Consider the following 25,597-nt stretch of genomic DNA (forward strand, 5'->3'; position numbering starts at 1 on the left):
CAGGCACGCCTCTCTTCCACAGATTAACCTTTGTGCTCAATTGACTGAGCAAAGTTAGTCCCAGGAATGTCAACACAGGGGATAAACAGAGGCGGCGGCAGGCCCACGTGCAAAGTGGTGACATTAGCATCACCTGTGCAACCCTACAGTTAATCCTTCTGTTTTGTTCTCAGCTGCGCCTGGTGTTACAAACTATAAAATCCGGACTGCAGGACAGACACTGCTTAGCTGAGGTGACTTTCTGTCTGAATGTGAACAAAGGGTCCTGGGGCTCACATTGCACAACTCCACTACACCACACCGCAGACAAGAACAGAACACAAAACGACACTTATTTAGCCATCCCTCCCTCAATATCTAGCGTTCTGCTTTCTCTGCAGCCATGCGTCCATTACTAATAGCTTGCAACGCCAGCCTCAATGGTTGCTTTGAAAACAAAAGGGGTGATTAAAGATCACCTGTAAGAAATCGCCCGACAGGAGCCAATGTGCGAGGTTACTTTGGAAATTAATTCTCACATTTACAAGTCTGTTGCCATTCTCCAAAGTGCCACTCTTTATTACTGCAATTTTTAAAACATCATTTTTTAAATAAAAAAGCTGCACGACAGTGCCTCTATACAATGACATACTAGCACATAGTAAATAACCTTTTTATCTCTATAGGAAATAAAACATTGGGTTTATTATTTGCGTTGGATGTATATTTTTGCATAGAGTTCATAGGTGAACGCACAGAGACAAGCCGCACACCTTGCCATGATGTGTCTGCTCGCAACGTGTGCACAAACATACAAACACCCACACCAATGTCAGCTCTTTTCATGATTGAAAATATGATTAAAAATGCACTGTGCACTTATGGAGTGCGGTTCCAAGCCTTGTGTTTTTTCACCACTTTAGAATGGCATTATGGGAGCACAGCTGGCCCTTCTTCCGTGCCTCGGTGCTGGTGGCGGCTACAAGTCTACTAGGCAGGTTCCTCTTGGGTCAGTGAGTTTAGATTATGAGGAACTCTCCATAATCTCTGCAATCCATACATGTGCAGTGCACTCCACAACTAGTAAACTGTAAATGCATTCATCAACAAAACTCACTTGGGACACTAGGTGTGTCTCTCTCCCCTTAATAATGGACGCACCTGGAAGTGTGAAGCGATGAATTTGGAGAACGGGAAGTTGTTGATGTCCGATGGCAATGCAAGGTTGGTTTGTACCTTGACCTGTGGTGGCGATACCTCTGTAATGCGGTTGACCTTGGCATGGTGGAGGCCTGCAATGGCAACAAAATGTGTTTCATTACTACACATCCTCAGAAGGATTACTTTGAGATCACCTTGCAGAACATTTTCAACACTACCCTCTGAATCTGTAGAAGGCTTGTTCTCTGCTCACACTCCCCACCAACTTGGCCTTCACACTCATCTATAGCCGGCCTGTTCCATTTCCAACAATCACACACGGTCTACTCACTTTACCCCAGTCTGTAGATCCGTGCCCTACTCCATCAAATCCAACAACCTATCTTTCCCATCATGTTTGTTTGCAACTACACCCTAATGCCCCATCCCACTCATTTATAGATATGTGGTTTCTGTCCCCTTCAACCAACCAGACAACGGCCTGCACCTCATCTGTCTTTAGAAGAACGGTTGCATGACTACTCCTCCTAAATGCCTACTCTTTTCACCCTGCCTGTAGTCCTGCCACCCTACATTCTGCCCACTTACCAGTCTGGCTATGGATGTAACTATGGGGGCAAATATAAAAGCAGATCCAACCCCAGGCAGTGTGGGTTTGTTGGAGAGGAGTGAAGATAGTGTTTGGGGAGTGTTAGAGAAGGAGCAGCATGGTGCCGAGAGGCAGAAGGTGAGGGGATGAATTTGGTGGAGAACCGGTAACATTCTAGAGGCAGAGAAGGAGGTAGAGAGATAGCTGATGTGGAGTAGAAAGAAGGAGGTTGGGGTTTTGAAGGGGGAAGGATTACATCTGAGGTGGGAGGAGGTTAAGGGAAGAAAACTAGGGGAATACTAGGATAGAGAGGCTAAATAACAAGAGAGCTGTTAGAGGTTGGAGGAAGAGAAGGATTGGAGGGGGATTAGCATCTGGAGAGGAGGAGGGTGGAGGTGACTTGATAGAGGAGGTTGAGAGAGGTAAGAAGGAGGTGGTAGAAATAGTGGGGGAGGATGTGGCACTTAAGCAGGAGGTTGGAGAATGTAAGAAGGAGGTGGTAGTATTGTGGAAAAGCTGAAGGAAGTGGTTGAAGAAATCAAACGGGAGGTGGGAAGATTGACAGAGGAGGCTGGAGAACCAGTAGAAAGGAGACGTCTGACATCATGGAGGTGGAAAGAGATAGAGGAGAGATGCGTTATAGGAGAGGGAAGCAGAGGCGTTGCTAGGGAGGGGCTAAGGGGGCTATAGCCCCTGGTCTTTTGGTTGTAGCCCCGGATAGAATCTCAGGAGCTACAACCAAAAGGCTAGCTAGCCCCCAGTCCCAACAGTTCCGACATTAGCGTAGCCCCGGGTCTTTTCCAGACCTAGCAACACCCCTGGAGGGAAGTATCATGAAGAAACCATGTGGGGCAGTGAAGTACTCCAGGAGGAGGAGGAGGAGTAAAGCATCAGCAGGAGCAAAACCAGAAGGAGAGGTACTGGTTATGGGGTGTGTCTCCAGTCAGAATGGGAGGAGCCATGATGGGAGGAAGCACAGGTTTGTGGTGTGAAAACGAGTAAAACAGGACCAGTTGAGGCTCTATGGCACTTGGTAGATAGAGGGGACCATAGGGTTGGGCCTGTCAGCCAACCATTCAGACTCTGCTATACTGGAGACCTTACGCCATCTTGTTCAGAAGACCTTAAGCAAGGGCCAGCCAGTCAGCACACTGATGCCCAGCGACTACCCGTGAACCTGGCAGATTTCCCCCACCACTTGTAGAGACCGAAGGGAAGGGCTTTACAGGAGATCCAGAACCTCCCGAAGCAAACCCTTACTGAGAAATGTACTAAAGTGGACAGTGGCTGCAGGAGGGGGAGAGCTCAAGAACCTGGCAAAGGCATTTAAGTTGCCCTTTATCCGTCCTGTTTGTTATTTTGACCCGAACCCGTACACATTCCTAAATGAATCCTCTGTACACTTTATATTTGGGTCAGTCTTGTCTTGTGACCTCTGTTTTATGATTTTCTGATTTTCTTGAGCTGTGAAAGTAAAGACTAACTGATCAAGTGCTTGCCAGAGACTCATGGGATAGGTTTGGGAATTAAGGTGATTGGTCTCCCTTACACTTGGCATTGTAATGTAGAGAATGGAGAAGTATTTTTAATCCATGTTCAATACTGTCTATTCCATTTTGGCGAATCGTTTCTTCTTTGCTAAATCACTTTACCGCCATTGGCCTCATTTCCGTTCTCTGAAAAAATGGAATTCCCTAGACCTGCACAGTGGTGAGAGAGTCCGGAGGGGCCTGACTGAGCCTGTAAAAAACACCTGCATGCTTGTGCTGCCAAAAATAATTACCTTTTAAAAAAAACTGCACCAGGCCAGAAGGTGGAAGGCATCTTCCTGACTTCCTCTTGGGGCCCCCCAGAGCAGGTCCTCTCTCATTGGGGCTTGCAAGTCTCACATCCCTCATTCACCTCCACGCCTGCCAAAACCACCTACCTAGAAATTACCCAATTGTACCCAATGGTGGTAAGAAAGGAGCAGTAAACTGAGGGTCTGGATTACAGTGAAAAACGAGATTAAGGAATGTCTTGCATTCTAAGGTAACTAGTGAGCTGATGGTCGGAATCATGGTGTAAGATGAATATTGAGTTAGGGCCTGCATCGCAGTGCAAGATGAGCAGCTAGTGAGGGCCTGCATTAGAGTGTGAGATGAGCAGCTAGTGAGAGTCAGCATCAGAGTGTAAGATGAGAAGCTAGCAAGGGTCGGCATCATGGTGTAAGATGAGCAGCTAGCAAGGGTCTGCATCATGGTGTAAGATGAGCAGCTAGTGAGGGTCTGCATCCTAGTGTAAGATGAGCAGCTAGAGTGGGTCTGCATCCCAGTGTAAGATGAGCAGCTAGTGAGGGTCTGCATCAGAGTGTAAGATGAGCAGCTAGCAAGGGTCTGCATCATGGTGTAAGATGAGCAGCTAGCTAGGGTCTGCATCCCAGTGTAAGATGAGCAGCTAGCTAGGGTCTGCATCCCAGTGTAAGATGAGCAGCTAGCAAGGGTCTGCATCCCAGTGTAAGATGAGCAGCTAGCTAGGGTCTGCATCAGAGTGTAAGATGAGCAGCTAGTGAGGGTCAGTATCAGAGTGTAGGATGAGCAGCTAGCAAGGGCCTGCATCATAGTGTAAGATGAGCAGCTAGAGTGGGTCTGCATCATAGTGTAAGATGAGCAGCTAGAGAGGGTCTGCATCCCAGTGTAAGATGAGCAGCTGGAGAGGGCCTGCAACATAGTGTAAGATGAGCAGCTAGTGAGGGACCCCATCAGAGGTAAGATGAGAAGCTAGTGACGTCTGCCTCATCGTGTAAAATGAGCAGCCAGTGACGGTCTGGATCCTAGTGTAAGATGAGCAGCTAGAGTGGGTCTGCATCCCAGTGTAAGATGAGCAGCTAGAGAGGGTCTGCATCCTAGTGTAAGATGAGCAGCTAGAGTGGGTCTGCATCCCAGTGTAAGATGATCAGCCAGTGAGGGCCTGCATCATAGTGTAAGATGAGCAGCTAGAGAGGGTCTGCATCCCAGTGTAAGATGAGCAGCTAGAGAGGGCCTGCAACATAGTGTAAGATGAGCAGCTAGTGAGGGACCCCATCAGAGGTAAGATGAGTAGCTAGTGAGGGTCTGCATCATGGTGTAAGATGAGCAGCTGGTGAGGGTCTGCATCAGAGTGTAAGATGAGCAGCTGGTGAGGGTCAGCATCAGAGTGTAGGATGAGCAGCTAGCAAGGGTTTGCATCATAGTGTAAGATGAGCAGCTAGTGCAGGTCTGCATCATAGTGTAAGATGAGCAGATAGTGAGGGTCAGGATCAGGGTGTAGGATGAGCAGCTAGCAAGGGTATGCATCATAGTGTAAGATGAGCAGATAGTGAGGGTCTGCATCATAGTGTAAGATGAGCAGCCAGTGAGGGCCTGCATCATAGTGTAAGATGAGCAGCCAGTGAGGGTCTGCATCCCAGTGTAAGATGAGCAGCTAGAGAGGGTCTACATCCCAGTGTAAGATGAGCAGCTAGAGAGGGCCTGCAACAGTGTGTAGGATGAGTAGCTTACATCATAGTGTAAGATGAGCAGCTAGCAAGGGTCTGCATCATAGTGTAAAATTAGCAGCTAGCGAGGGTCTGCATCAGAATGTAAGATAGATGAGTGGTGAGCTCATGGTCTGCATCATGGTGTGAGAAGAGAGGTGAGCTGGTGGTCTGCATCACAAAGTAGATGAGAGTCTGCATAACCACACAAGATGTGCAGTGGGCTAGAGGTTTGTATCACTGTGTAAGATCAGCTGTGATCTGCAGGGTGGCCACTCCCCAGGTGTTCTAGAAGTGCCATTCCCTAAATGTTTCTTCTAGAAGGGTAGAAGGGAGGCTTCTTTGGTGAGGATGTAGTGTGTAACCTTTTCGCTAGATGCCACCTGATATATGCTATTACTACCCCACCCTTTTCGTGCTGTGTTATTTGGCTCGACATGTTGGGAAGACGGGAGCGCATCACAGGCAGAAGAGTGAAATTATATAGCTTCATGGTGATCCTGGTAGGTGCACTTCCTACGCAGTGCATTACCCTTCACATGTCCCACCCAGCCATCACCTTGTGCATATGACAGAGCCTTTCGTCTACTGGGAAATTATGCTTTGGTCACTGGCACCAAGTATATTGTGTAGCCCATGGGGTCTCCAGTGATAATATTGCAGGAAATAATAACTGAAAGATGAAAAATTATTGCTAGAATTAATAGAGTGGGTAGAAAATACAGACGAGCAGAAAAAATATCGAGAAAAAGGCAAGAAAGTGTAATGATAGTGGTGAGTTATTGGCATAAGAAAAACAGATTTAGGTTAAAATTGGAATAAAGGAGAGGGAGATAAGGAGACTTTAAGAGTAGGAGGGGTATTTTTATACTGGGTAATGTAAAAGGCATGTTGATATTTTTTCTTGCAATATGTATTGCACTTTGTAATTGTATGTCACTGTTATTTCAGCAATAAAATCACAGTAACCGTAGCATGGTACCTGGGCCCACAAAGGAAGACTTGCGTACCAAGGGTTCCAAACTCCAAATTATTTAGCTGCATTGTTCAGCATCCTTGGAGCTTCAGGAACAGGCTTCCTAAAAAGTTTTGAAGAAGGAAACACTACGGACTAAGAGTACCTGATTCATCATCACGGTCATTGTTTGGTACTCGTAAGCCGATAACACACTCTTTCCTTCCTAAATTCTTAGGAGGAGTGCTCGCTGCACCATGTAAGGCCAGGCAACCGCTCTACAAGCTAAAATGGTCAATTTTCAACCCCTGATACATGAGCATCCCACCACACACCCAGCTGGCTGGCTACCTGTCTCCCCACACAAATGGCCCCAACCACCGAACAGCTAGTTCTCGGTTTTCTGCCTGGTGGGTACATTGGAAGAGTTCTCCTCACAGCCTTCTGTCCGGGTGCATTTCTTCCCGTTTGTTATTCGGTCCCCAGACTTTTATTGAGGAGATCCTGAATATTGTATTTTAAGTGGTGTGGAGGTGTAGACTTCTACACTCTTTTTTTATTGATTTTTTTAACCAAACACATCTAAATAGATTTGCTTGATCAAATGTCACTTTGTGCCGCCGCCATATAGATGAGGTCTGGCAAAACAGCTTTAAAAAGACACCCAGAGGCCATGTGTGTTGGTTTATCTGTGAAAAGATACACTTTCCCTTTGTCATGTTTAAGCAATAAGGCATACATGTGATTGATGATTGTGGTAACAGGCCTAACTCACAATATTACCCTGGTCACAACTCCAGAAGCACATGTCTGTGCAATGAGCATATCAGGATCCTGGCAAAACAAAAAAGGCAAAGACCAGGATCCACCGAAGTGTGAAACTGAGGCTTCTGGAAAGCACGCAGCTTGGAGGAGAGAGGGCTCTGGCTCATGAAACGATACATCCAGGCGAATTGCTCTAGGTCACACAATGTCAAAGCCAGATGTAGCGGAGGGTATGGAAATGTCACTTCCGGTGACACACAGAGTCAGCGCCAGAGTCAGAGTCGATTCATGATAGAGAGGGTTATGTGACTCTGTCCAGGTTTCAGTGACAGAACCAAGGTTAGTTAATGGTACAGAGAGATATGTGAATTGCTCCAGATCCCAGACAGACAGAGTTCTAGTATCCTCCTGTCTTAAGGAAATCTTGCCTGCGCTGTTAACAGACATTACCACTGTGGACATCTGGCAGTAGGTTGAGGTTCTGCTCTAGAGAGTCAGAGGCTTTCGAATCAGTGCTAGAAGCAGAGGTAGGAAGGAGTGAGTAGTGTGTCTGCTATTTTTACCTTCAGCTGTTCGCAGGAGTACGGCAAGCTCAGCCGGGATCTCCAACCGTCCGAGATCCTAGGAGAGAATAGAACAGACAACAATCAGAGCTGGTGATAAACTCAAAAAGCCTAGACTGGATACAAACAATGTCATCCGAGACTATGCTGAGTGACCCAAAGTACTACATGTTTGCACTTTCTCATTGTGAGTCAGGCTGCACCCTCTTTGCCCATGTCTATTTAGGCCACATCCAACATACAGGCCACGCCCCCTGTTGAAGGCCCCCCTCGATTTCGCGTCCCACTTCCAGCACTTAGTTAAAGTAAACAACCAATGGGTGAATGTGATTTGAGCAATATCACAAATTGTGAAGTGAGGAACAAAGGCTAGAACACGATTTCCACCAGTTACAGGCTCGCGCACTACTCCACGCGGAAGGCACAGATATAACAGGTCTTGTGTCACCCATGAAAATGCTCATTGGTAACGGTTGTGGTGCAATGCACAGTGGGGCGGATTCCAATATATTGTATGGACGGCTATTTAAAGTCCCTGGCTGATGGTCACGGTAGATGGTTTGCTGAGGGTTAGAGGCGGGGCTTCTGGTCTGTGACTGGACAGGTATTGGAGGGGACATAGCTTGTCAAGAGATAGTTGGTAAGCTGTTCAGTGCTGGATTGACCTGGTGTCTCATCATAGGAATCTGTTAATATATGTTGCTCTAGCTAGTTCTACATCGGTGAGCTTGCTAAGGTGTTGTCAGTGTAACTGAGGTGCCTTTATGCGGGTTTCCATGAGGAGTGGTTCGACTTGCACGCTTGTGAGTCTGCGCTGTACTTGAGACATCATCAAAAGCAGCAGCTGCTCAGAAGCAAAGCAATGAGTTGGTTCCATGAGTTCTGCATGCTTCAAGGGCACGGCATGAGCAATTCTGCAGATTTAAATGCCGAACTTGTGACTGGGAGTGAAAGCTGCAACATAATGCCGTAGACGCGTGCTTTTGTGATGTTGCAGCCAGCTAGTGGCGAGGTCGGTTTGGGAGATGGAAGGATTATCCAGAAGGGCTAGAGGTATCTAGCCTGCATGATACCGCATATATGTGGCACTGTTGTTATAGCATCCAGTGTTCCATTCATGCAAGGTGTGATGGATCATCATCATTGGAAATTAAGGTGAGGGGCTTGTAGAAGGGGCGTTCCCTGTCAGGATGAACTGTAAGATAGAGGTGGACGACATGGCAAATCAAGAAAATTGTGTTCATCCTATAATTAACTTTAATCTTTAATCCCATTGCATGATAACCTAATGCAAGGTCCACTTGTATTGGTCAAATGTACATCTATGTGATACTGAAGCGGATATAACACTGGAAGCTATTTCATTCCGTGCAATGCACACTTGTCCATCAGCCTTGGTCCACTGAATCTTGCCAAGAGGCCTCCACTATAACCTCAGCAAGTAAGAGTACAAGTGAATAACAGCAAGGCCATCAGCCACACTTTTCAACATCAATTTCCAAGGGTGATGGCGTGGCAACACAATCCTTATTACAGCTAGACACAAGCATCTGTCACCTTTACACACACGTTTTCACCAGTAGAGGTCAGGCTCATGAAAGGTTGCAAAGGATAGATTTGCTACTTAAAAATTCATCACTGAGGATACCCTTCACAGATGTACAGACGTACAATAATATTCTTCTGCCATGTTGAAGACCAAAACACTTTTACAAGATTTCTTGTTTTATTTGTTATTTGTGAATATATAATTTTCTTTTTTTTAAATTAGTAATTTGGTTTATTACAAACCTTTTACTACATCCAAAGAAATAACATTAAAAGTCAGGTTATTTAACATGTGTACATCAATGATTATCTATTACATCTAAAATATGCTTCAAAGGTTCTTTAAAGTAGTTACTTCCAACCAAAATTGGAGGACACCAAATATAAAGGGTGTTTGTTCACCTAAAAGCAAGGAGGTCCATCGTTCATCTGCAGACAACGATGTCACTTCTGTTGGAAGTGTATTCCGATATTTCAGTCTCCTCTCAGCAAGGGCCTCACAGTCCATCAGAATATGCTGAATAGTTTCCAATTGACTGAATTTAAGACAAAAGCAGCAATATTTTAGGATTCCTTTTTGTTGTTTCCAATGTGATAATACTTCTCTTATTGGAAACAGATTCAATCTCAGGCGCAAAAACAGATCTCTGAATTTGGGACAGGGAAATTTAAGTATTCTGGAAGCTGATTTATTGCTCGGCAGTTTGCTGCACAGTTGATTGAAAGTTAGTAGTTTGCCTTAGTTTCCTTTGTCTAAATCCAGTCCATCCATTGAATTTTTCTTTTTTTTTATCAAAGTAGGGTTTGTTTTTAACACCTCTTCTGAAGAGTTTTAGCCATCCAGAGCACTTAGCTTTCCATTGGTTCAAAATTTAATTTTGTTGGTTAATCAGATTCAATCTCAGGATCTCCAGAGGGGGGACGTCATCATCTGCAAAGGTTTTTTCGATACAAATCAATTGACTTCCATAGAACTATAGAGTGAATTGATTGTGTAGCAATTTCAAACCAGATCCGTACAATTGGGAAGGACTTTGGAAGTGAAATAATCTTCCTCCAAAAGATACCCTCCAGAATATCACAAATCTTCCAGGATACATTGAGGGCTGCTTCCACCCTGAATGCTAGGATTGGGATCACCTTCTGTCGATAGAAAGTCAATACCGGGCTCACAGAGTATTTCCCATATTTCTGATGTATCACGTATGCTTGACACGCAAGATAGGGCATTTCCCCATTCATGGTCGTCTAGGGATGAGTGAATCCAACCCCCTAGATATTTGATAATTTTCACTTGTACCAACTTAGTTGGACCTAGGGATAGGGTAAAATTCTCTTTTCGAATCCCCATACGGTTGGAGAAGGACATTGTTTGGGTTTTTGTCGAGTTGATAGTTAAGCCATTGTTTTAAAAATACTTAGTGTGTTTACGCTCTGTTGCAGGACAATCAGCGTTTTGTCCAGCAGCCCAAGGTCATTTGCGTATACCATCCAGAGGACCGCAGTACCATTGACAATCGGTGGATTTGTTCGTATTTCATTTTGAGATGTATTGAGATCTGAGATATACAAATTAAACAAGATTGCCGGGAGTGGACAAACTTGTTTTAGTCCATTCCACGTTTCAATTTTATTCGATAGTGCACCCTGGTTAGATAACCTGACCTGGATCGATGTCGTAGTATAGAGCGCCTGGATGGCTGCTACCAAATCAGATGGACAATTCCACATCCATAGTTTCTGCCATAGTCTCAAATGGTCGATACTGTCCAAAGCTTGCTTAAGGTCTATAAACACTGCATACATTTTTGTTTTTATGCGCAGTGCTTCCAGATTTAAAATATTTAGTATTAGGAGATTGATGTTTGTTCCTGCTCCTTTCACAAAGCCGGTCTGCTTTGGGTCTCTTCTGTTCACCTGCGTACTAGTTGTCTATGGAGTAGTGAAGGAAACAATTTCCCCAACGGGTCCAAGAGGGCAATTGGACGATAGTTGGTTGGGGAAGATGTGTTCCCTTGTTTAAAAATAGGGATCAGCGTTGCGTTTTTCCATGAAGATGGTATTTGATTTGTTTCCATTATCGTACAGAAGAGAGAGACACAAAAGTCTGCCCAGGCTTCTGCGTTAACGTCAGGTCACTATTAGATAGACCGTCTGGGCCTGGTGCTCGTGATGTATTAAGGCATTTAATTAACATCAAGATGTCATCAATGTCCTATTCGATGGTCCATTTATGAACTTTAGTTTTCTTTGGGAGGGTTTCCCAGGTTGGTGACTTTGCATAGAGTGAAGCGAAGTGCGCAATCCTGTTTGCTTCAGCCACTGCCGCTGCCATTGATGGAGAAATATCGAGTTGATCATTCAATAGCGCCCAAAGTTCACAGGTATTTTGTTTAGTTAGAGTCTTGAGCATTCATTCTGTGTCTAATTGACAGCGATGAGCCTTGGACATTAAAATCCAATGTTTATGTTTCTGTTTTCTCCTTTTAGTTAGAGTCTGTCGATCTCTAGAGAGGATGGAGTTAAGCTTTCTTAGATCGGCGCGGAACTTTTTTCTCTCCTCAACTAGTTCTCTGTTGAATGCATGGCTCGTAGAGGAAGCGATAGCGGCTTTTTTGGACTCGTTAGCGAGATATGGAATCGGCATCCAGTTTTATTCCAGTCTGTCTTGACCAGTAGTGGTTGATTTCAAATATCTTGTTGTCATTGCTGATACATCCCTACTGTATATTCGAAGCCTAGTTTTTTTTATTATTCACAGTTAGGGGTGGGTAATTGTTCATCGTCCGTCCACCTTGTTTCTCTTTTTCCAAGTTAATATCAATAAGCGATGGTCACTTTTTGAAGTCAGTATCACTTTTAAGGTGTCAAATTCTGGACTAATCTTTGCCAGGGCAAAGATGTAATCCAGGTAAGCAAGAGGATTTGCTTTTTGCCACGTAGGAATCGGTGGAGTGTCTTCTTGTAGCTGTCCATTAACCAGCAAGAAAGCTCTTTATTGTAATTCTTTAAACCACAATGGGGCTTTCTTCGGTAGGCTCTTGTGAGTTTTCAGCGTTGCAGCATTATCGAACAGATGAATGTTAAGATCTCTGCATATGATGGTATGAAGAGATTTATATTGAAGCTGTAACTCATCAATTGTGGCCAGAACTGTATCGATAAACAACGTCTCTGTGATGGCAGCAGGATTCCAATACAAGTTACAAATCGCCAGGTGTTTGGGCCGACTCTCATTTTGAGAATTTCTCTTATTGAGAAAAATGTGAGTGAATGGATTTGGATTCAGCTCTTCGTGACCTTCAAGGTTACGGGTGGATTTGACCAAAATAAGTAGGCCTGAGAAAGGACGCCCTGTTTTCCCTCTAAGGGCTGGACTTAAGTAAGGAATACATCCATCGCAGGCCGGTAAGGTCTGTATCCAAGTCTCTTGGAGACAAATGATGTCACACGTCTGCAGTTCTGTTGCAGTTTCCGAGAACAATTGGGAAAATCCACAGGTATTCCAGCAGCAAAGTTTAAAGGGCAACAGAGCCAAAGTTCCTGGTTGCTAATCTTCTTGTTGCAAGGAGGTTCTTAGGTCCTCGTATCTATTAGAATGTTTCTCATCACTGCTCGATAGGTTCAAGCTTGCTAATTTAACAGATTGCTGGAACCCCTGCACACTTGAGTCGAAGTTCACTAAGAGTTTGACGTTACTATTTCTATTATCCAACCAATTCCTTGATACTTCATGACTTTGCTGAATAGGAACGTCTTGCTGAGAGGGCACTGGTCTCTGGATTTTTGTCCTTTCTGTAGATGCATCTTCTGTGAACTCTGATTTCTGTGTTGCTTGTGTCTGACTTACATCAAATCCCAATGGCAAGAAAGAATCTCTCTGGGCAAGGATTATTGATTTTACTTGGGCTGAAAATAGATGTATTATTACCCAATTGTTTCGTGCTTCCTCCACAAACTGAACTATTTTAATGGTTCTAGAGTTTAGATGTTTAAGTTCCGGAATGTACTGTAACAACTTCTGTACGTTGGTACAGTTTAAGATCAAACTATCAGAAGATCTAAGGATCCGTTCAATAACTAATGTAAGGGATAGCCTCGAAGAATTTGGTAGATCAAAATGAGGACCTTTATTTTTTTAATCAATTGGGCCTTATTGTTTAATTTCTTCTCTAGTTGGACATATTTTTCCAACAGTTCTTAGACGTTTTTGAGTGAGAGTGAGAAAGCTATTTCCTCTAGGTCCTGACAAAGGATCCATTCACAAGAGATCTTGGGAGCAAGATGAATTGCAGACAATAGAGTCCTTGAGATCTTCATCAGAGATTTCTTATACTGAAATTTGAGGATTTGTCCGCTGAGGAACGTCTTCATTATCTTCATCCTCAGAGTGATAAACTGATAGGTTCAGAAGAATATTGCGTTGTTCTAATTCTTTGGAGAGCTTAATCTCAGTTGCTCTCTCCTCTTGTAACTGGGTTGTGCACTTCTCTGTCCGCTCCGAGATCAGTGGTTTAGAAGGCAACATTAGGATATCTGCTGGCAGTCTTAAATTGTGTAGGAACGCTCTCTACCCATTCGTTCTGGGCTTCAGTCCTCTGAGTTGATTTTTAATTTTCTTAGAAAGTGGTTCACCAATGAGTTTGTTTTTCGTTCTCTTAAGAGGTCCTTCAACACACTTTGTCTTGTGAGCTTTAGATCTAAAAATGGGCAAAGGTTGTTTAGTCGATGGGCATGATGTCTCTTCATCCAGTAATATCTGCTGGTGTGACAGCAATTGCTTAGAGGCACTCAGTAAGGATTTCTGAGTTCTAGTATTTTCAGCTTCCACTAGAAAATCTGCTGTTCGATTCTCAGCCTGTGAGGAGTGGTCTTCAAGAAGTTGCAGTCTAATATCTTTAGAGATTTGTTGTAATTCCAATTGTACAAGAGAATTTGCTTGCACATGTAACTGTTTATCTAGCCGCTGTAAGGTAAGAGGATTATGTTCACAGTTTGTAGCTAGAAGGGCTTGTGTATCGACTACTCCTACTATCGGTAAAGTTGCACTTGAATTACAGGGTAGTATGGGCCCTGAATTTTTACCTTTATCTCGGTGCAGGATGTTCATCATGTCCAACAACGAGGTCATCAGCGCTGTTTTATCAGCACGTTCCCCTCTCGCCAGGTCAAAAAGTGTTGCTTGCCATTGGGCGGTCAATTCGGCCTCTCTATCTAGATGGGCTTGAATTTTCGTAGCAAAGGCTGCCATATAAATCTGCTTTGAGTGTACCATGGCTAAGAGGGTCGCCTGATCTCCCACAGCATCGCTGATGGATTCATATAACTTAAAAAACTGAGATATAGAGATTGACAAGGCAGCCATTACGATATTCTGTAAATCCATTCTCTCTAATGAGGCACAGCGCAGTTCATCTTCTTTACATTTCTTCTGTTCTCGATGTTTGATAGTGCTTCTCGATGACAAGTTCACGTCATCCAGATGGTCATTGGGCAAAGAGGTCACACTCAAACGTTGATGTGGATATGGATGTGGATTTGGAGGGAGATCTGTAGATAGAGGACTATACCTAGGTTCTTCCATTAGATCAAGGTCTGGTGATGGCTGCGTCGTGTCATAGGCTGGGTGCCTTGGTAGCTCTCTTTCTTCTTTCTGCAAGGTATTAAGGTCAATATTTTGTTCATCAGGACAAATTACCGGTGTTACATTCAGATTCAGATTGTTCAGTGGCATGGATGAGCCATCTTTCAGCTTTCATTTCTCTTTTGTTGGTTAAACATAAGGGCTTCAATTTCCACAATGTCTTATGAGAGATGCGCTGCTCTCGCTAGCGCTCATTTTTCTGATTCTTAGGATATTTAAAGATTGCGGTATGGTCGGTTTAGACGTTAGTTGAGCTTCACTAACAGAAAGGGCAGAGTCAGCCACGGCAGCAGATTTGTCCTGCACCTCTCTCAAGTCCAGCATTGTTTCCGGTGTCATTTTTCTCAGGATTATCGGATCCTCCCTTTGTATATTGTATCCCTGTGGCTTCCACACATCTTCTATTTCTGCCGTTACGATAGTATGGTAATTAGTTGTTAAGAGGTGTGTGGGGCATAACTGACAGTCAATGAATGGTAACGATGCTATGGGTTGCAAGGTAGAAACCATACTTGCAGGCATCGGGGGGAGGATGGAATGGGAACCACAAGCTCAACTTGCGAACATGGCTCTTCGTGTGTGTCACATTCTTGGGGAAAATTCAAACTCGACCCCCACAATTCAGTATTTGCCAGTAAGTCAAAGGCCGCAGTGGATGCCTGATCTGCGTTCTCCACTTGAACATCCAACACTTTAATGGGAGACACAAGCACTCTTTCAGTCACACTCTCTACTACGTTGGATGCCAGCTGGTCAAAGGAGTTCAGTTCTTCTCCATCCATCCCAGGCACAGTGGCCAAGTCTCGGGGTGCCATCAAACACTTTTTCAGATGATTTCTCATCCGTGGACCGGCAGCCATCAGATTCTTATCCCTGTCGTCCCAGCGAGTTAACTCCATTTAACTCAAACGCCTAACTCTAGTGTCGGCGCTTCGCACCTGGAAAGCAGAGTTAACCCCGCGAAGGCCTTGCTGAGTTTTCTTTCAAACTTTTTTCCCCTGCCAGCATACTCCTAATACTAACTCTTTGTACATTATTTTTTAATTCCACCCTGGGTAAACCAGTTACAATGAACATTTATTTCAGAGTTCTTTTTATTTTTAATTAAAGAAAAACGATTTATCCCTATCACAGTTCCTGGTAATCAAGACCATTCACAAAAAATATTTGACACATTTTATGTAATTGCTTTTTTTTATCAACACGCCTAATAACATACCTGAGTTCAGTTTCTAAGCCCGTATCTGGGATTCAAACCTATGTTGCTCTGCGTGGTCTTGCTTCCAAGACCAACGCGTTGTCCCTGTGCCATCCTCATTCACATGTTTGAAGAAGCATATCACTATTAGATCAATGAGTTAATACCCTCCCTTTGAAGCCCACAACCACTCACACCCACTCAAATGGGCTCCACAGTCCCTGGTCTCTCTGGAGCTGCTTGCAGTGGCAAGCTGCAGATGCCTGGCTCCTCCAAGATGGCGCAGCAGTGGTGCAGTGTGTGCTGGGATGCTCTCCGGGACCTCCCAGTCACCACCTGCACCACCTCCTCCAAGATGGTGTTGGCCTTGGCAGCGTCTTCTTTCTAGCCGACATTCTCTCCCCTGCATACTATTGCTGGCCTTCGCTCCGAGACTACTCTCTGTGCGTGCTCCTGTTCCTTCCCTTTCTTGCTCCCTCCTTCATGTGCCGGTCCCTCGCCCACCTCTTGAACCATCATCCTACATGCTTCATTGTATCTACTCGATTATCCACAATATCAGAGGCTTTCATCCGTGCAGGGTTTCTTCTGGCTATTCCTTTTGGAACCATTTAGTCTCCTGTTGCACATTCCGGTGACATAGTTTGTTTTAGTTTAGTGGCTGCAAAACGTGACAGATCATTCCTCCACTCCTTTGTGTCAGAACGAACTAGGTACGTCCCATAGGTGATACATGTGTATTTTATCGAGTCCACATTAAAGCACGGGATTAGATTATGCCCAAATAATGTATGAATTATTCTCTAAATGCTGCATATTCCCCGGGACATTTTACACAGGAGATGTTCAAGCAATTGTTTGTTCCACAACATTTTACATGCTTTTAGTCAAACATTAAATATCTCTACTCTTCTTGAAGAAATAGGTAAGCAGCGGGCCTTAAGATCTAAGAGAAGCATATATTTATTTTTTTATTTTATTTTATTGTGCATTTGTAAGGTGCTTATACATCAAGTAAACTGTGTTCCAAAGCGCCCAGAGGGCAATGGGGAGGGAACATGGGAGTGAAAAGCAAATATTATAACAATAAAAAGAAAGAAAGAGGCGGTCCTACTAGGCCTTGTGAGCATTCAAAATGTGCAAGTGCAATGAGAGAGAAGGGACGGGGGAGGGTGGTAAGTGCTAGGAGTTCCATGAAGGGGAGTACTAGGGAGTGAGCTGCAAGCAGCTGTTAAGTGCCTGGCAGAGATCACTTGGTAAGAGTGGTCAACTGCCAGTACAATAAGTGCAGGCCTGTCAGACAGCACAGGCCAGTGGGAGTCCAAAGGCAAGTGCTGGGAGTGGGCAGAGGCTAAAGACAGTTGGTGGGGCAGGCCAGGACCCAGAAGGATACATACGGCCCTAGACACCAATCTCAGCGACTGTGCGGTTTAGCAAGGGAGGAAGAGGGGGAAGCAGGAGGTGAAAAGGAAAGACTTGAGGAGCTTCCAGAATATGAGGAGATCTGTCTCAAGACAGAGAGGAAGGGGCAGGCTTTTCCAGAGGAGGGAGACAGCCGAGGAAAGAGATCGGCCCCCAGTTCGCTGTTTAGAGAAGTGCTTGACACGCAGCGAGTTGGTGCCGGCAGAGCGTAGCGGTCTGGAGCGAGAATATTAGGTGAGAGTCAGTTGTAGATACCAAGGTCCCCAGCTCCAGAGAGCCTCATGGGTGAGGCAGAGGGATTTGAATTTGATCCTTGCAGCAACCGGGAGCCAGTGGAGAGATTTTAGGGCTGGAGAGATGCAGTCCCTTGAGGCCAAGGATAAATCTTGCAGCCCTATTCTGGATAAACTGGAGGGGACGTAGAGAAGAAGTGGGTAGATTAAGGAAGAGGCTGTTGCAGTAGTCCAGCCTAGAGAACACAAGAGCTCTAGAGACATTCAATTATGGGGGAAAGTGAGGAAAGGAAGTATTCCTTTGAGGCGGTAAAGTTGAAAGTGGGCCTTCTAGGCAAGGTCCTGGATGTGAGGGAGGAAGGAAAGAGAGTTGTCGAAGATGACTCCAATGTTTCTGGCTTCAGATGAAGGAGAAGGGGGAGAGCCCATCGAGGGCGGCCAGAGTGAAGGGAAGAAAGAGGGAACAGGAGTCCCAATGGGAAGGATCTCAGTTTTGTTGGCGATGATGCCGAGATCATTGGAGGCGCAACAGGACTGGATGGAAGATAGACAGTCAGGAATGATGGAGGAAGTAAGGAGAGGATCAGAGGTAAGTTTGAAGAAGAGTTGAATGTCATCTGAATAACACTGGAAGTAAGGGGAAAAAGTGGAAATTAGGTGTGAAAGTGGAGCAATATAGATGTTAAAGAGCCAGGGAGAAAGGTTGGAGCCCTGGGGAATGCCACAGGTGGAGATAGATGTGGGAGAGGATAAAGAGCACAGAACAACCTGGGATTTACGGTCAGTGAGGAAGGAGGCCAGCCAGTCCAGTGCCCGCTCCGGTATACCAGGGGTATTGTGGAGCCGTTTTATGAGGATGGAGTGGTTGATCGTATCAAATACAGAGGAGAGATCGAGTAGAATGAGAACATCTGGAGAGTTAGAGTCAAGAGATCCAAGCAGTTCTTCATGGATGTTCAGGAGAGCAGTTTCTGTGCCTCTTGATGCTCGCAATCCAGACTGATGGTCGTGTAGTCAACCAACAAGCTCAGTATGCTGGGCCAGTTGGGGGTTGACAAGCTTCTCCAAGAGTTTCCCAAGGAAGGGGGTAGTAGAGATGGGGCAGTAGTTAGCCGGACACGAGGGGTCGGAGGAAGGTTTCTTTTAGAAGGGGGCACACAAGAGAGTGCTTGAGGGATGAGGGGAAAGACCCAGTAGCAAGAGAGTGATTCCAGAAATCAGCAAGTGCTGGGGCAAGGGAGCCAATATTGTCCTTAATAAATCTGAAAGAACAGGGGGAGACCGGTTTGAAGGAAACCTTCATAGAGCGGATGACTCGTGACCTCGTCAGGTGTGATAGGAGAGAAGGAGGAGAGAAAGTCAGAGGGAGGATGGGAGGCCATGGGGGGCAAGGGGATGGGAGGATGGGGCTAGGGAGAAGGAGGAGGAGTGCTCAGGATGTCCTGGTTTTTACAGTGAAGTGAGTGGCCAATGCATTGCAGAGGGTCTGAGAGGGAAGAGGCGAAGTGGAGACTGCTGAATGATTGGCTAGTTCCTTGCAGATTTTAAAGAGTTCAGCCGTGTTGTTGGAAGCAGTAGAGATGCGTGCTTGGATGTGGGCCCTTTTCTTGGAACGGATGGAAAGTCAGTATTGTCTTTGGAGAAGGCGACAGGTCAGTTTCTCAGAGGGTGAGCCTGATGCCTGCTACTTCCGTTCCGCAGCTCTGCACTTGCATTTCAGGGCTGCAAGTTCAGAGTCGTACCAGGTGTTACGCTTGGTGGCATGTTTCAGGTGGATCCTCATGACTGGAAAAGAATGTCAAGAGTGTCGGTGATGGCAAGATGGAGGTTGCTGAGAGTGGAGTCAGAGGTAGAGTCTGTGGTTGGGGGAGAGGGAGAGATGAAGGTGGATTCGAAGGCAGCAATGACACTTGTTTCATTGGGTGGATGTCTGATAACAAGGGTGGCATAGAGGACCCAGGTGCGAGGAGAGGGGGAAGTGGTCTGACCAAGAGAGTGGGGTGGTGAGTGGGTGGGAGCAAAAGATCAGTGTGGATCAGGGCATCGAGAGTGTGTCCAGCTGAGTGGGTAGGACCAGATGGGAGAATGGGGAGGGAGAGTGAGGTTCAGAGGTCATGGTAGAGCATGAACTCCACGAATGAAGAATCAAGATGGATGTTGAAGTCAGCCAGGAGAAGGCGCATAGAGGTGGATGTGAGGAGAAAGGAGGAGAAGTCAGCTGATTCTGAGAGGAACGGTGTGATGGAGCCAGGTGGCCTGCAGATAGTGGCAATGGTCAGGGAGGAAGTGTAAGGGATGACCAGTTTGCAGACCAAGCTCTCGAAGGAGGTGCATGGCTGGGTGGGTATGAGGGAAGAAGGAACCCACTCAGGGAAGATCAGGGCAACTCCACCGCCAACACAGTTAGGGCAGGGCTCAGAGATGATCTTGTAGCCATCAGGGAGAAGGGAGTCAAAAGCAGTGACTGAGCTGGCCTTGAACCACGTCTCAGTGAGAGTGAGGATACCTAGGTCAAGGCCATCAAGAAGGAGGCAGATGACGGCAGAGTGTTTGACAGAAGAGCGCTCATTAAGCTTCGCTAGATAAAGCCGGTCACTGCCTTTGAAGGTTTTCCGATGAGGGGTACAAGGGCCTGGTACACCACTCAGAGTGGGGGGGGGGGCAGAGAAAGAGAGGAAGACGGAGTAGCAGATGTAGGAAGGAAGTTGATGAGCTATGGCAAGTGCCGCTCAAAGAGGAGGAGGTTGGGTTGAGGACCCTGAGCCATGATAGTGCATTTGTGATAGCCATTAATGATACACCTGGATAAGGAGAAGCCTGCCAAGAGTACTTCCTATCTAGTGCCACTATTAATGGGTGAAGATGTGTGAGGATAGAGAGTAGAGATAAGATGAGGAGTTCAAAAATCTGGAGAGGGGACAGAAAAGAGGATATCAGTGTCAATCTGTCTGAAAGTGGTGCTGGCGTAGGTGTCTGCAAAGGGTAGACCAGGGTTGGTGGTCAATATATCTTTTTGAAACTTTTTTTCTTCCAGACTTCGTAAGAGAGGGAGGATTGGTGATAGTAAAGGATTTAGAATAGATAGGGGAGATATTCAGTGCCATGAGGGTGGTGGAGAGATAAGGATAGAAGCTAGAGGGACTGCACAGAACCAATTAACTCACCAATGGCTTAGTAGTCAAAAGCTAGAAAACAGATGCGATAGAAACACTTCCGCCCCAGGAATGAGGGAGAAGAGTTGTTACAAACACACCAGAATGCACATTTCTCCAAAAGAACTGAAATGCAATGCACAGTGGGGATGAAGAGTTCTTACAAACACACCAGGATGACAATTTCATAAAAAGCACAGCAATACAATGCACAATGGGGGTGAAGAGTTGTTACAAACACACCAGGATGCGAATGTCAGCAAAATCACAGCAATACAATGCACAATGGGGGTGAAGAGTTGTTACAAACACACCAGGATGCGAATGTCAGCAAAATCACAGCAATACAATGCACAATGGGGGTGAAGAGTTGTTACAAACCCACCAGGATGCAAAGTTCTCCAAAAGCACAGAAATGCAATGCACAATAGGGTGAAGAGTTATTACAAACACACCTGGATGCAAATTTCTCCAAAAGCACTGAAATGCAATGCACAATGGGGGGTGAAGAGTTGCTACAAACACACCAGGATGTGAATTTTACCAGAAGCACTGAAATGCAATGCCGAATGGGGTTGAAGAGTTGCTGCAAACAAACCAGGATGCAATTTTCACCAAAAGCACAGCAATGCAATGCACAATGGGGTTGAAGTGTTGTTACAAACACACCAGAATGCAAATTTCTCTGAACGCACTGAAATGTAGTAAGGAGAGGAGATATAGTAGGGCATAGAAGGCAGAAAGGCATAGGCACACCTAGGTTCAGTTGTTGAGTGAGTTAGTAAGAAGGCATACCAATGTCCAGGACATGACTCACAGGTTTTCTTGGTGGGAGACCAAGGCTCCAGAGGCACTAATCTGGAGAAGGATTCAGACCCATGAGGGTAATGGAACAAGTCCTGTTGTCCATTTGTGACAACATTAAGATCAATGTGGATGCCAAAATCAACTACGCCTTCCTACTCTCAGACGTCTCAGCAGCTTTTGACAGTGTAACCCATGTATCACTAATAAGAGACTTGAACAAGCAAGACTGTGCAACACTGCACTACAATGGATTTGGTTATTTTTTTACAGACAGCACAGAAATGACCATTCTATCTCCTTACTGATCAAATTCATGCAGCGCAGACTGTGGAGTATCACAAGGATTCAGCTTATCACCTATGTTCTTCAAAATATCCATGGACATACTCATGCGATTCATCAAAAGGCACTGCTGCACCGGCAACAAGACACACTATAGGCAGCAATCTGTTGGCCTACAGAAATGGGCATCTGCCTGGAAACTTCAAAAGTGGTCAAGAACCTATGGATGCGATGGACAATAGATAAATCCTGGAACCACAAACTAATGTAGTAGCAAAGAAATGTTTGTAACATCCCCAATCAGTCAGGCGGATAATGCTTTCCTCGCCTGCCCACATTGGACCCTCACGTTGACTAAGACAAATAAGACACCAGCATATGTTTCGGCATGCCCAAGTGCCTTACAAAGAAACTACAATGCATTTAGAACATTGTGGTAATATTGCTACTTATACTCAAAGGGGAACAAATTACACCAGCACTAAGGTCACATCAAAGGATACTACTCAAGAAAAGAATCAATTCCAAAGCACTCTGCATCGCCCACAGGGCTCTTTAGGGCCCTGCAGATTAATTAATGCAAGGAACAATAATCCTGTACCAACTGAGGAGAATTCAAAGCGATCGTGCAATGACCTGAAAACACTGAGATATGTCAGGAAGAGACACAGTGGATCAGCTTTCTCCAACACCACAACCAAATACTTGAACTCTCACCCAAAGTGAATACCTTACACTTTGAAAAACTCTTAAGATCTGGCTTTCTAACATAACAAAACCAGGCAGGTACCCATTAATTTACAACTGGCCTTCACACACATGTGACATTCACTCTTTTTTTTTTTAAACTTCTTTTTATTGGTGGTCACAACAGATACAACAGCACTTTCTCAACATCCCTTCCAGCATACCATACATTGGTACATCTTATAATCACTTTGGTAATACACAAGTTACATGGAGGTTTCATTGTCCGAAAGCAATTCACATAGGTACAACCTGAAAGGGCGTCAGATGCCTTTTGGTCGGCTTGTGCCTGGTTCGGTCGAAACGTACTGCTCCTCACATTCATTAACATACGTCAATTTGCGCAAAAAAGTGTTCATGCTGGGCGGTGTGGGGCTTTTCCAAGCCTGTAGAATACATCTCTTTGCAACAGCACATGACACATTAAATATCCTCCTCATTTTTCAGAGCACTTACCAATATTCCCGAACAGATATTTTTGAGAGGTCAAATACGAGGGTTTTTGCGTAATTTCCGCAAGCATTTCAGCCACCATCCCCCAGAACCGCACCAAAACGGGGCATTTCCAGTACATATGAAAGGGTCCCGCCTGCGGGGATCCGCATTTGGGGCAATCGCTTGAGGCATCTGGCGCAAATTTGGCTATCCTAGCTGGCGTGTAGTGCAATCTGTCCAGGATTTTGAATTGTATCTGGCGCAGGCCAGCATTGAGTGATATATTTTTCGTAAACGCGCAGTATCTGCCCCATTTCTCATCAGGTATAAGTGTTTGCATGTCTGCCTCCCATTTTTTTTAACCCGCTTTGCTGTGGGGGTGTGGGTCTGCACTGATACATACAGTTTGGAAATTCCCAGCCCTCCTTGAGTTGTGACCAGCTGTAGGCATGGGTGTGGGAGGGGCTTGTCATGGAAGAGTGGCCATCAAGCCTGGAATGCAGACCTCATCCGGTAGTATTGGAGTGTCTGGAGCGGTCCTCCTCCCATAGATCTCGTAAAGTCTGTCAGAGTCGCAAACTTCCCATCTATGAACATGTTGCCCACTTTCATTTCTCCATTAGGGTCCCAGGTTTCCTGCATACCTGTGTCAAACGTGGGGGGGGGGGATGTTTGGGAAGTTCCATAAGGAAATCTCCGGGTTAAAGGTGTCTTTAGCTTCAGTCTCTTGCATATCGCCCCCCAAGCTCGAACAGTACAGCTGACAGGGTCATATTCACATGTGTCTCTGTGCCGTGGGTCAAAAATTACTGATCGTATGTCCGTAGGTGAAGCAGTGTGTGTTTCTATTCATGTATGGGGTGAGTTATCTGTTTCATCATACCAATATTTCGCGAATTGTGCCTGAGCAACCAAGTAGTAAAGCTCAAAGTCTGGGGTGGCTGTGACACCGGTACAATATGGTTCTGTCATCTTTTCCCACCGTATTCTGGCCGTTTTCCCATTCCAGAGAAATTTTACTGCCATTGATCGTCGTTTGGAAAAGAAATCCCTGCCAGGCCATGTGGGGACATTCACAAATAGATATAATAGCTTGGGAAGAACTATCATATTGAGGACTGCAATCCTGACATGAAGTGAAATGGGGAGGTGTCTCCAGACCTGCAGCTTTGTATTAAGTGATTGCAGTGCCTGATCATGGTTGTCAGCATAAAGGGTTTGTCTACTCCTGGAGACCAGCATCCCTAAGTATCTAATATGTTGTTCCGACCACTTAAGTCCACACGTCACCTCGGGACACTCTGTAGAGGGGGTAAGCGGGAATATTTCTGACTTAGCATTGTTTACAGTGTAGCGGAGTATTCAGCAAACTCATGTATGTCTGCCATTTTTGGTGGAATGTTTTTGTCGGGCTCCCGGATATATAACAGTGTATCGTCAGCATATAGTGAAATTAATTGGGTGGATCCTTTCATTGTGATTCCTTTATCCCAGTGTCGCAATCTAACAGCAGCTGCCATGGGTTCTATCGTTAAGGCGAATAGTATGGGTGAGAACGGGCAGCCCTGCCTGGTGCCCCTGCCTAATTCAAACAATTCAGAAATTGTCCTATTGGTGCACACTCTTGCCGCAGGGGCAGTATACAGCAGCCTGACATATCTGATGAAATTGGGTCCCACTCCAAATGCTTCTAGTACTGAAAAGAGGTATTCCCATGAGACCGAGTCGAATGCCTTTTCGACATCAAGGGACACAGCGACCGGGTGTCTGCCCGGGTATATCTGTGCCATTATACCAAACAGCCTGTGTAGATTTACGGCAGTGGACCTCTGAGGGATAAATCCACTCTGATCCGGGTGGACCAACGTGGATATTATGGGCAGCATTCAGTTCACCAACACTTTTGCAAAAATCTTCGCGTCCGTGTTTATGAGCAAAAGGGGTCTGTAGGATGACAAATCATGTGGCGGGCGACAGGGCTTGGGCAGTACAGTGATTATAGCTTCTCTCATTGTCAGGGGCAGTATGTGTTTTTCTAGTGCTTCCTACCATGTTTCCAGCATTATAGGGACTAGTTCTTCATGGAACTCTTTATAGAATTTGGCACTCCGTCCGAACCCGGTGCCTTACCAGATGAGAGATCCTTGATTGCTTCAGTGATTTCCTCTGCGGTGACAGGCTGATCAAGCACCACTTTATTTTCATCTGGGAGTGTCGGGAGATTGAGCATGGCTAAATGAGCTTTTATCTCAATGGGGGTTTTTCTGTCTTTATTCGCGTAGAGTGCCTTATAAAATTTAACAAATTCGACGTTTATGCCTTGTTCGCTCGTGATTATCCATTTGGATGGTAGTGATTGGGGTCAGTTGCCTCTCATGTCTAATCAGATTAGCCAGCATTCTTCCTGCTTTATTTCCCTCTCCATATCTGCATGCCTGGGTAGGGGCCCCTATATACGGTATCTCTCTTATCTCTCTTATGGCCAGATTGTCAAAGTTTCTGAGGAGTTTGTGAATTTCGGCCAGGGTGTCCCCACTATGAGTGTGGCTGTAGGTTTCTTCTAAATTATTTAATTCCCTCTCCACCCCTTCGAGTTCCTGTCGTACACCCTTCAGAAGGCCTGT

At 45.4% G+C, this 25,597-nt stretch overlaps 1 protein-coding gene across 1 annotated transcript in view; it reads right to left on the reverse strand.

Moving 5' to 3' along the window:
- Positions 1 to 25,597, reverse strand: part of MYO15B (myosin XVB) — a 721,855-nt gene that overhangs the window by 591,063 nt on the left and 105,195 nt on the right. The window contains exons 3-4 of the mRNA XM_069654768.1: positions 7,506 to 7,563; positions 1,141 to 1,271 (exon numbers count right to left, since the gene is read on the reverse strand). Coding sequence (XP_069510869.1) covers positions 1,141 to 1,271; positions 7,506 to 7,563 — 189 coding nt within the window. The remainder of the gene's footprint in view (positions 1 to 1,140; positions 1,272 to 7,505; positions 7,564 to 25,597) is intronic.

Source organism: Ambystoma mexicanum, chromosome 3q, assembly GCF_040938575.1.
Source record: "Ambystoma mexicanum isolate Mex_15411 chromosome 3q, UKY_AmexF1_1, whole genome shotgun sequence".
Taxonomy (NCBI): domain Eukaryota; kingdom Metazoa; phylum Chordata; class Amphibia; order Caudata; family Ambystomatidae; genus Ambystoma; species Ambystoma mexicanum.